General features: G+C 36.9%; 1 protein-coding gene across 34 annotated transcripts in view; it reads left to right on the top strand.

Moving 5' to 3' along the window:
- Window positions 1–12,042, top strand: part of ABLIM1 (actin binding LIM protein 1) — a 400,442-nt gene that overhangs the window by 334,034 nt on the left and 54,366 nt on the right. For all 34 annotated transcript variants that reach the window (XR_008913142.1, XR_008913163.1, XR_008913161.1 and 31 more), the window contains exons 7-8: window positions 2,570–2,657; window positions 9,417–9,475. Coding sequence is in view for 1 of the 34 variants with exons in the window: in XM_056803736.1 (XP_056659714.1) it covers window positions 2,570–2,657; window positions 9,417–9,475 (147 nt within the window). In the remaining 33 variants the exon portion in view is untranslated. The remainder of the gene's footprint in view (window positions 1–2,569; window positions 2,658–9,416; window positions 9,476–12,042) is intronic.

Consider the following 12,042-nt stretch of genomic DNA (forward strand, 5'->3'; position numbering starts at 1 on the left):
TTTTCATTTGTTCTCTAGTTAACAGTTAACATTTTAGGATAAGAACAGAAGATAGAGTTGAGACCAACCTGCTTCTAGGCACCATCTTTGGAATTCATTTTGACAGTGACGATAGGATGGAAAGTCATCATTGTACAAATAGAAAAGTCAGAATGCCTGTATTCAAATCCCGACTCTGCTAATTATTATATGTGTGTCCTTGGGCAAGTCCCCTAATTTATCTGGGTCTTATTTTCCTCATCTGTTAAATGAGGGACTTACACTAGATGGTTTCTGAAGCCCCTTTCAAATTCGTTTGTGAAATTTAATTCCAATCCTTATTTGTGTCAGTACGTTAGCTGTTTTCCCTGTGGGGCTGTGTAGCTGACTTCCACCCTACACTTGGATTAGATTGTTAAAATGCTTTTGTAGTTTCTCCTGAGGGGCCTTAACTCTGACCTCTCTTCTCCTGCTGGGATTTCATGCAAGGGCCAGCATAGTCAGTGACCACATCTAATTCTGTCTCTCTATGGTGCTTTATACATGCTTACTGCTTAGCAATTACCACTGACAGCTCTTTGGTTGCATTGATAAAAAGGATTTGATCCCAAAGTAGCTTTTTCCCTAGCAGGTAAATCCTCTTTACCTTTAGTGGTAAAGGTTTGGGTTTTTGTTTTTAGTTGTTATTGGATTATTTGGAGACCTTTTTTTGCTTGTCAATGGGAAAAGAGGATTTTTTTTCCTTTTCTTTTTTGTCATACAAATATAATATGATTTGGCAACTGCCTAGAGATTGGTCCTGGGTCCAGTGGCACCTGCCATGTTGGCATCTGTTATCTTAGGAATTGTGAAATAACTATGAATAATGCAGAATACCTAAGCAAAATCTTCTCCTTTAGAAAAATTCCAATTTAAGAAGGTAGGTAGGTAGCATTGCAAGGAATTTGACTTCCTGAGATAAAAGCTGTTTCAGAGGTCTATCCTGATTGTCTGTCTTCTTGATGATGGCTGGAAAGATCTGATTAGCTCTAGATTATTCAGCAGAGAAAGTAGATTGAAGCCTATTAAACTCATTCAGTTTGGGAAGAGGGCAGATAGAGAATTATTTTTTACTGGGTCATTAGAGATCTACAGTAGGCTAAGGAAATGCAATCCCTCTTCTTAATTTTATTTGAGGTGAGGTTTATGGGAGATGTGTGAGTTATTTCTTTTTTTTTAAACAATATTTTATTTGGTCATTTCAAAATATTATTCATTGGAGACAAAGATAATTTTCTTTTCCTCCCCCCTCCCCCCATAGCCAACGCACAATTCCACTGGGTGTCAGACGTGTTCTTGATTTGAACCCATTTCCATGTTGTTGGTATTTGCATTAGAGTGTTCATTTAGAGTCTCTCCTCAGTCATATCCCCTCCACCCCTGTAGTCAAGCAGTTGCTTTTCATCGGTGTTTTTACTCTCACAGTTTATCCTCTGCTTGTGGATAGTGTTTTTTAGAACCCTGCAGATTGTTCAGGGACATTGCATTGTATGGAGAAGTCCATCACCTTCGATTGTACCACAGTATATCAGTCTCTGTGTACAATGTTTTCCTGGTTCTGCTCCTCTCGCTCTGCATCACTTAGTTCCAGTCTCCATGGAATTCCTCCACTTTATTATTCCTTTGAGCACAATAGCATTCCATCACCAACATATACCACACTTTGTTCAGCCATTCCCCAATTGAAGGGCATCCCCTCGTTTTCCAATTTTTGGCTACCACAAAGAGCACAGCTATGAATATTCTTGTACAAGTCTTTTTCCTTATTATCTCTTTGGGGTACAAGCCCAGCAGTGGTATGGCTGGATCAAAGGGCAGACAGTCTTTTAGCGCCCTTTGGGCATAGTTCCAAATTGCCCTCCAGAATGATTGGATCAATTCACAACTCCAGCAGCAATGAATTAATGTCCCTACTTTGCCACATCCCCTCCAGCATTCATTACTTTCCATAGCTGTCATGTTAGCCAATCTGCTTGGTGTGAGGTGATACCTCAGAAATTGCTTAGATTTGCATCTCTCTCATTATAAGAGATGTAGAGCACTTCTTCATGTGCTTATTAATAGTTTTCATTTCTTTCGCTGAAAATTGCCTATTCATGTCCCTTGCCCATTTTTCAATTGGAGAATGGCTTGATTTTTTGTACAATTGATTTAGCTCTTTGTAAATTTGAGTGTGAGTTATTTCAAAGCCTTTGGTGCACTCATCATACTAATTGTATGCAACCTGATGTTCACCAAGAAAGCCACGGTTCAAAGGAATAGAAACCAAGTAAAACTAATGGATATGGAATCTTCAGTCAGTTATGATAGACATCCTGGCTTCAGGAGCAAAAATCCTGTCCTGACTTTAGCCTCCAAGAATCTTAAGGTAGTAAGTTTGATATGAAACTAGCATTATTTCTGATTACCTCCTAACTCTTACCATCTCTAAGCTTTCCTATTGCCTAAATCCATTAAGCCAGAAACAAGCAAGGAGAGGATGATTTGTGATGGTGACTGAGGAATGTGGTATAGAGTAAAGGATTTCTTTCTCCCTTTTTTCCCTTTGTAGGCAGGTGATAAACATTACCATCCAAGCTGTGCGCGATGCAGCAGGTGCAACCAAATGTTCACAGAAGGAGAGGAAATGTATCTTCAAGGTAAGATGGACACAGAAATAGAGTATCCTCCATTTGAGAAAGAAAACCAAGTCTGCCACTTGGTATAATATTTTGGTGGGGTTTTCTTCATTTAATTATTTTGTTAATACTTTTTTTATAGTATAGTCACTTTCCTCTAAATTTCCCTCCCTCTACCAATAGAACCCTGTCTTAGAACAAAGAACAACAGTTAAACATTCAGTAAAGGGTCCCTTTATTAGCTGCTAAGCTGATTCACGCCTAATAAATGTGGCCAAAAGTTACCTAATTACTTAATTAATCAGACTAGCAGCTGGAGTCATACCTATTTTTGGATATAAGCCAATACATTGAGTCCCTGACACAGTGTATTGCTATGGAATGGAATAGTTTTGAATAAGCATAAGAATAAACCATTCTCAACCTGAAGAAAAAGTGTTAAAGAGAATCCCCTTGCCTCTCCTCTATCCCTAGAATGTTCATAAGGAAAGAAAAGGTCAGAAGTATCAGAATTTATTACCTGTTCTTCATTATCCTTCAAGGCCTTTGATCTAATATCCATTTCTAGAGGCTCACTTGGAATATAATTTTAAGCAATTTCCCTAGTATGAGAATGCTTTCAGTTTGGAGTTTGGTGATATTTTTTAACTCCTCTAAAAACCTAGAAGGCATTAGAAAGGAAATAGGAAAGAATCTTTTCCCCATTAAACTTTTTGCTATTTATAAGGAAAAATAAGTCTCTGTAGTTAGACAAGAGTGTATCAGCCTACCTAGGAAGTACTCAAGAAATATATCTCTTTTTTTCCCTTTAATCATAGTACCTTGATTATTAGGGCATTGCATTTCACCTTTTCTCATTGTATAGTAATGCTATATCTTTTTATCTTCACTTTAAAGTTGATTTGTATATTTCTTATACATAGGAGATACTCGTAGAAGTTATTCTACACAAAATAAAATCTATTTGGCCCATTCTGTCAAAATGCAACGTTTGCAGTCATACTCCTTTTCAAATAACCCAACTTAAATTATTTTGGATCCATTTTGCAAAATAACAACAAAGCATCACTAAATTTTTAATACTAATAGTATCAACTGATATTTATGTAATGACTTTCAAAACCTTTTCAGTCAGTTAGCAAGCATTTAAGTGCTTTTTATGAGCAAGGCATGATATTAAGCACCAGTGGTAAAAAGAAAGACAATTAGCCACTACACTCAAGGAATTTGCATTCCTTTACCCTAAGAAGTTAGGTAGAATAGTTGATTTTAACACCAGTTATGCTTAGAGAAGTCTGGGGACTTGCAGAGGTTCACACAGCTAGAGAATAAGAGAAGAAAGACTCAAACCTATGCCATAGGATTTAATTCCAAAATTCCTTCCACTTTATCTTGTATTCTATCTGAGAGGATGGGCCATGAACAGAAAGAATGCCATAATTCATTGCTCTCACATGGACTTCATTGTGATGCATTTGTCTTGGGACAGATATGCTCTGTCTGAAATCATAAGAGAAGTGGCATATTTAAAGCAGGACAGCCTTATTTTTCATATGGTTCCAGTGAGCATTTTAGGACTAATTGGAATTCCAATGATGTCTCTCTAAAGTTAGAAGGTTAGAGGAAATTGGGAGATGAGATGCATAGGCTCCAGGGATCTATACCACTTCATTTTTTAAAGTCTTAGGAGCTGAAAAGAAAAGGTGGATGAAAAACACCCCGTACCACTCTGGTACGCTAATATTAACAATGCTAGACCATGTGTTAGGATGGGAAAAATTCCAAGACCCAGAGATTACCCGAGATTCTATTCCAAGACAACCTTTCGTATACTTTCCCCATTCTCTCAACACTTCCCCTGAGAAGAATGAACAATTTCTTCTTCCGCAACTTGAACTCCAAGCCAAATATCTGAGGCTCTGAGTCACATTCCATGTGTGTGTGTCCTCCTGATGAGAATGTTTACATTGTGTGCTGCTGGCAATCAGCAGACCTAGTGTTCTGGGCTTCACCCTGGTGCTCAAGAGCCTTTGGGATAAGAACTTTCCTGGGATCTGACCTTGACTCTACTAGTTAGCTTGCTTCATGTTAACAGGATTTCCTCTGCCTTTCATGGTGCTAAAATGGCTTCAATTTCTACATGATGGAATGAGAAATATTTGGGAAGGGGAAGTGCTTGTTAGGCATACTTTAATGGACAATAGTATTTTGATTGTTTTTTACTCTATTTTTCTTGCCATCAGTTACATACATTATTATATAATATTATATACTTTTGAACAAAAACCACTTTGAAGTTACTTTAAACTTTAAATTATTTCAAAGTATATATATACACACATACATACAGATGTATATATATTTCATAAGCACATATATATGTTTATATCCAAGAGTTTAAAGCACTCACAATAATATGTTTTAATCATAGAATGTTAAACCTGAGAATTCCTAAAAAGATTATCAATTCTAACCCCCTGTTTTACACAGGAGAAAACAGGCCCAGTGAAATTAAAATGTCTTAGAATAATAATAGTATAACATTTATACTCTAATATATAAATATAATAATATTAATAATAATAGTAACAACTATCATTTATGTAGCTGCTTTAAGGTACATATGCCATCTCATTTCAACCCTGGAAGACAGATGGTATTGATTATCCCTAGTTTACAGATGAGGAAACTGAGGCAGGCAACTGTTAGGTGACTTGTTCAAGATCATAAGTGTCAGAGGACATACCTGATCCCATGTCTTCCTGACATCACATGGCTCTCAATCCACTGTACCACCTAGCTGCCTCTAAGCATCACAGATTTAGAACTAAAAGGGACCCTAGAAGTCATTGAGTTCAGTCCCCTTACTTTGCAAGTAAAGGAAAATAATGCCCGAAAAGAGATTAAATGGTTTGCTCAGGGTCATACAAGTAATAAGAATCAGAGCTGGAATATGAACCCAAGTGCTCTGATTCCAAATCCAATCCACCTCAAATCTCTTTCCACTCCCAATTACTAAGTTCACATAATTTTCATAGACAGGAAGACTATTATTAACTTATCAAAGAATCATGAAATTGAAAACTGCAAGGATTCTTAGATGTCATCTAATCCAATTCTCTTATTTTATAAATGAGAAAACAGAAATACCAGCAGGTCAGATGACTTGTCCAGTCTTACACAACTACTACATAGTGAGACTTTTATTAACTTTGTTTTCATTTTGTACATCTATTAAACTTTCCATTGGCCCTGAGCAGATCTCATTTCCATGTGGGTTTTAATCTTGAATGTGTACAGAGACGCCATCTCATTCAAAAATTCACATTAATCACAAAGTTACAAAGATAAAATAATTTCTAGCATACTTTTGTAAATAAAATTACTTTGAGATGTCATCCTATCCTGATCCAATTAGTAAAATGACTAGTGAATGAAAAAATTCAATACTGTTGGGGCTTCAGGTAGTCTCATGTATTGTTGTTGGTACTATGACTTGGTGAATGTTTTTAGCATAGTAATCTTGGAGTATACAGTTAATGATAAGATCAGTTCTTCTCTTTTACCTAGCTACTGCATTGCTAAGACTATACCCTAAAGAGACTATTAAAAGGAAAATATTATCAAAAATATTCAAAGGTATTTATTCATAATATAAATAAGTGGGGGGCAGCCTCTATTTCCAGTCATTGGAGAATGTCTAAATAAATTGTGGTATAATTTATCAGTATGAAAGCATATCATTTTGCTTTAAAATTTGACAGTTATAAGGAATAAAAAGGAAATATGGAAAAGTCATACTAAATGATGCAAATTGGAGAATAAAAGTGAAAAGTACGTTGATTGTACTAATTTTTTAAACCCTTACTTTCTGTCCTAGCAACAACTCAATGACAGAAGGGCAAGATCTAGGCAAATGGAGTTAAGTGACTTGCCCAGGGTAACATAACTAGAAGTGTCTGAGACCAGATTTGAATCCATGTCCTCCCCATTTCTGCCCTGGTGGTCTATCTACTGTGCCACCTACCTGCCTAATTATGTTTTTTTTTAAAACCAGAATTATAAGTGCACAGTTGTAAAAGAGATATGAACAAATAAATTAGTACTTTTACTGTCTTAAAGTTTTTATTTTTAATTAAAAATAAATAGTTCATATTCAAGTTTGTGAGATATAGTTCCATATTGTGTTTATGTTTATTAACATTGTAGATATTTCTGATTATTTTCTTGATCCAGACAATTAGTATTTCAGTTATATATAATTCCTCATCTCATCCTTTTTTTTCTCTACCACTGAATTAACTTGTTATTTTACTGTCACATAAACATATCTTACATTTATGAAGTTAAAATATTTAGTGAGAAACATCATGGCAAAATAGATAGAGATCTAGCATTAGTACTATTTCTCCCAGTTGAGAGATCTTTTCATTGATTGCCAAGATCATCAACGTTACTTCTATTTTATTCTGGCTTTTGCCCAAAAGCTTGTTGATAACAAATTTTATTGAATGATATAGTTGTGCGGTGGAATATAGAATGCCAATTGTGCCAGGAATGTGTGATATTAACTTGTACAGCTCTATCTTTAACTAGGTGAAACTCTCATATATATATTAAGGAAAAAATAGACATATTTTTATATAGAGAGACATATCATAACAAATAACACACTATAAAATCATGTATCCAAATTGTGTCATCAAGGCAAAATATCGCATTGCTATCACTATTTCTCTCTTTGTGATTGCAATGGTGTTTTCTTTTAATGTTATTCTTTAGATTTTGACAGAAACCCCTTTTTAAAGACCACTTGAGGCTTTGTTCCTCTTACTACTATCCCTTTAAGAGCTGCTTTCTTCCCTTTGATTGACAGATGTTCTGATTGGCTGCTTTGCTGTCAGGCAGCTTCTCAGCTCCTCCCCAAGATGGCTACCACCGTTTTTCCCTACTAAGATTTTTGTTTTCTATAGTAAATCTCTACTGCTACCCTTTTCTTCTTCTTCTTGTTTAATACTAATTAATTAGGTTTTTTGGAACCCAGCTGGCTCAGCCAAACTGTAATAATGAAGGTATTGAAGATTGAAGATATACAGGAAGGGTTGGTAACAGGGAATGGAGGAGTTGAAGGAACAGAGAGAATATGGAGGCTGGTGAGGTAAAAGGAGAGAGGACCCCCTGCTGAGAGACTAGCTGTCATTTCCTTCCATTCAACCCACAAGAGAGGTACCTCCTGGTAAGGTTAGGTTAAGGATGACAGGACCAGTGTTTTGAGTGACTTCAGGGAATAGTGGAATTTACTCCTCAAGGCTTTCCTGGTAGGTGCAACCCCAGAAGTTCCCCTTGTCTGGCAGGCAGACTGTCACTGTTGGCTTTCGTTGTTTAGCCTGTTCTCCCTTCAATATGAATCTGATCGTGATCTTCTTTTCTTCAAGTAGTTTGATAATTATAGTAAATCAAGAAAAGGGATAGGCAAGTGAGAATAGGGGACCCTTGGTGCTTCTTCAGCTGAGCCAAGATGACTCAGCTTCAGCTTATCTACTTAGCTAGTCACTAACTCTGACTTACTAAGCAAAAGGCAAGTATCCATCTTGGGAAGGTCAAGGGATGGAAAGGATCTTCAGTGACCCCCTGAAGTTAAGGGATCAACCCCTTTCAGCAGCTTATTTGTCTTGTTCTTGTTCTTCTAATGGATGCTCACACACATACAGGATACCTTCTTCTCCAGGGTAAGGGAATGGAGGCAAGGTTTACCATAGGTTGGGATATAGAGCTCCTGATCTTTGCTCCACACTCAGCTGAGTTCAGAGGGCAAAGACCCTTCAGTTAGGAGTTTCTTCCACAATCCTCTTTTCACTCCAATGGTCGTCAACACCCCCCCCCCCCCCCCCAGCCATCACATTCCAACTGCTGTCAGCTCCATCTCAGTGGGCAGAAATGCAAAAACTTAATTCACAGTTTTCCTTTCCACAGTTCAAGTCCTACCTCCCAGCACATAACAGCTGGTCTGACCCTTGGGCAAGTTAAGTTATCTCTCCATATGATAGGCCATTTGAGATTTTATGTGGTAGGACAATTTCTTGTCTTGTACCACCTATAATGAAATCATCATTCTAGCCTTGCTCCACTTTCCAGTGTACTGAATAGAGAGAGGCAGTTTGGCATAGGGAATACAAGACCAATCTCATACTCAGCAATAATTGGATTCAAATCCTGAAAAATACTGTTGGACTTGGACTCCAAAGCCCACAACAATGGGCAAACCATTTTACCTATGCTCCAGGCAACTTTTTAAGACTACTTTACAGAAGAGCTATCCACTTTCATTTTGAGAGGTAGTTTCCACATCTGACATCACAATAATGAAATAGGAGGAAGGAGGGAAACAGAGAGAAATATGATAGATTGATAGGTGGATAAATGGATCAATAGATGGATGTGTATATCCATATGCATACATGTGTTGTATATATTTATACATATATGTATATCTAGTGTTAGAGTATACTGGCATAGTCATGAATAAAATGTCTGCACATTTTTAAGAAATCAGTGTTTTCTATAAAGAATAACTATGCTCTCTTTAGAGTAAATTGGGACTTAATATGGAAAACTTATCCAAAACCTCTTGGGATGTTTCTTATTCTATAGTTTGAGAGTGAATGATCCCCTTTAAACCTACATCATGGGGATATAAGCAATGCTCAACAATTTTATGGCTTGCTCTCTTTCCTTCTGAGGTTATGTTTTACTTTTAACAGATAGATTCTGTCTTTCCAGGTTCTACCGTTTGGCATCCCGACTGTAAGCAGTCTACGAAGACAGAAGAAAAGCTCCGGGTAAGGGAAATTTGAGGATTGGTGCTTAGCTTCATTTACAAGCCAGATGTTTTGTGTATTTAGTAACTGTGGGGCAAATCTGATTTCTCTTATCCCTAAATATCTTATTTTAGCCTGTTGCTCCAAATGATAGTGATGGTCACTAGTCTTTCTAAAACAGTTTCAAAAAAAAAAAGCACATTGAGGGAAATTTGAATAATACAGAAGTTAAAAATAAGTTGTTTAGTATTTGTATTCAATATCTTTGCAATCCACTAGTCATACTGTAATCTTTCTTGATTTTGGGACAAAACAGATACCCATTTTAAGCTGAAGAAAGTGGTCACTCACAACTTAAATATTAGTTATTATCAATATGAAATTTTGCCTCTCCTTGAGCCAAAATTGCCCATGTAGCCTCAGTGTCCATGGGCTTGTCCTCTTGCTTTTCCATAATCAAAGAATAGTAGGTTAAGTAGTACTGGGGATAATGTGTTGGATTTGGACCCAGAAGACCTCGGGTACTTACTAATTGTATGACTGGATAAGTCATATAACACTATCTACCTTATTTTTCTCATCTATAAGTTGAATCTAATTATAGCATCTGTCTTCCAGGATTATTGTGAGGACCAGATAATACATGCAAAGTGCTTTTCAAATCTAAAAGAGATATATAAATGTTAGCTATTAGTATTCACAGTGAGAAGTGACCTTTGTAGACAACTTATACCTGAAATATATGGGGCAACCTCATTGACACCATTGTGAACTGGGACTGGAGTTAGGAATACTCATCTTCCTGAGTTCAAATCTGGGCTCATACACTCATTAGCTTTTTGACTCTGGGAAAATAAACCCTGTTTGCCTCACTTTCTTAGCCTAGAAAATGAGCTAGATAAGGAAATGGCAAACCACTAAAGTATCTTTGCCAAGAAAACCCCAAATGGGGCCACAAAGAATTGGACACAACTAAAAATTGACTGAACAACAACAACATACTTGAAAAACAATCCCCAAACAATATATTCAATAAGTGGTCATCCAGCCAACAGTTAAAGGTCCTCTTCCTCCTAATGCATACCATTCTATGCTCGACAATTATAAGCATTTTTCCCTAAAAGTAAGCCTAAATCTGACTCTTGCAAACACCACCTATTACTTCTTACATTGTCCTCTGGAAAAGAACAAATCTAAATCCTCCCTCCTTCACATACTTGAAGTCTACCATCACATGCTTCCTGAATCTTCTTTTCACCAGACTAAATGTCCCCATTACCTTCAACCAGTCCTTTTATGGCATTAACATGAGACCCTTCACCATCCTCATTGCCCTCGTCTGAGCACTTTCTAGTTTATCTCTATCCTTCCTAAAATGTGACATGTAGAACTGAACACACTCTCCCAGATGTAGTGCAATGAGCACAGAACTCAGTGGGATGCTCATCTTCTTACTCATCCTCTTAATGTGAACAAACTCCTCAGGTGGCTTTGGAACTTGGCACAAGGGAAGTTCAGATCCCTCCCCCCCCATTATATTCCTAGAATGTTGAAATAATAAAAGAATACATCATCTGAATATCATGCTTTTTACCCTCAGCGTCCTCTGCTAATACTATCTTGTCTCTTTCACAGCACAGAATTTGCAGGCAAAAATACTAAACCACCAAATAGGGGCAGCTAGGTAGCACAATGGATAGAATGCTGGACCTAAAGTGAGGAAGACTCTTCTTGCCAAGTTCAAATCAGGCCTCAGACACTTTCTAACTCTGTGACCTTGGGCAAGTCACATTTAACCCTGTTTGCCTCAATTTCCTCATCTAGGAAATGAGGTAGAAAAGGAAATAGCAAACCACTCTAGTATCTTTACCAAGAAAACCTCCAAAAAGGGGTCATGAAGAATTGAGCAAGAATGAAATGACTGAACAGCAACATTTATCAGATTGCAAATGTGAGAGAGCATTGCCATGAGATAGTCATGCTACCCAGAAATTTCTTGGTTAGCTCTACTCACATCTACCATCACTATGAAGTTGTTGGACTCTAGACCTATCATTTTACTTTAGCCTTTAATGAAATCTTTTAGAGGTAAATTTGGGCATGTTAAGAGACCAGACTAAATGGAAGTTATGTTTTTTTCCCCTGTATGGATTTACTGTATTTGCAGACCCATCTCAGTAAGGTAATGGAAAATAGGCTTCAAGAATATTAAAAATCATCTTTATACAAATCACTGGATATGCATATGAAAAATCCTGATGAATATATACATAGACATTTATACACACAGACACATAAATATACACAATATTTTTTAATATAATTTAAAAAATATTTTCCCATGGTTACATAATTCTTGTTCTCTCCCTCCCTTCTTACCTCCTCCCTTCTGGAGCTGACTAGCAGTTTCACCAAGTTATACATGTATATCACACACACACACACACACACACACACACACACACACACACACACACCCTCTCTTTTGGGCCTCTGTGTGTATTCTTATTCTTTTCTTTTAAACTCTTACCTTCTGTCTTAGAATAAATACTAAGTATCATTTCCAAGGCAGAAGAATGGCAAGTTCT

Source organism: Monodelphis domestica, chromosome 1 (genome assembly GCF_027887165.1).
Source record: "Monodelphis domestica isolate mMonDom1 chromosome 1, mMonDom1.pri, whole genome shotgun sequence".
Classification (NCBI taxonomy): Eukaryota; Metazoa; Chordata; class Mammalia; order Didelphimorphia; family Didelphidae; genus Monodelphis; species Monodelphis domestica.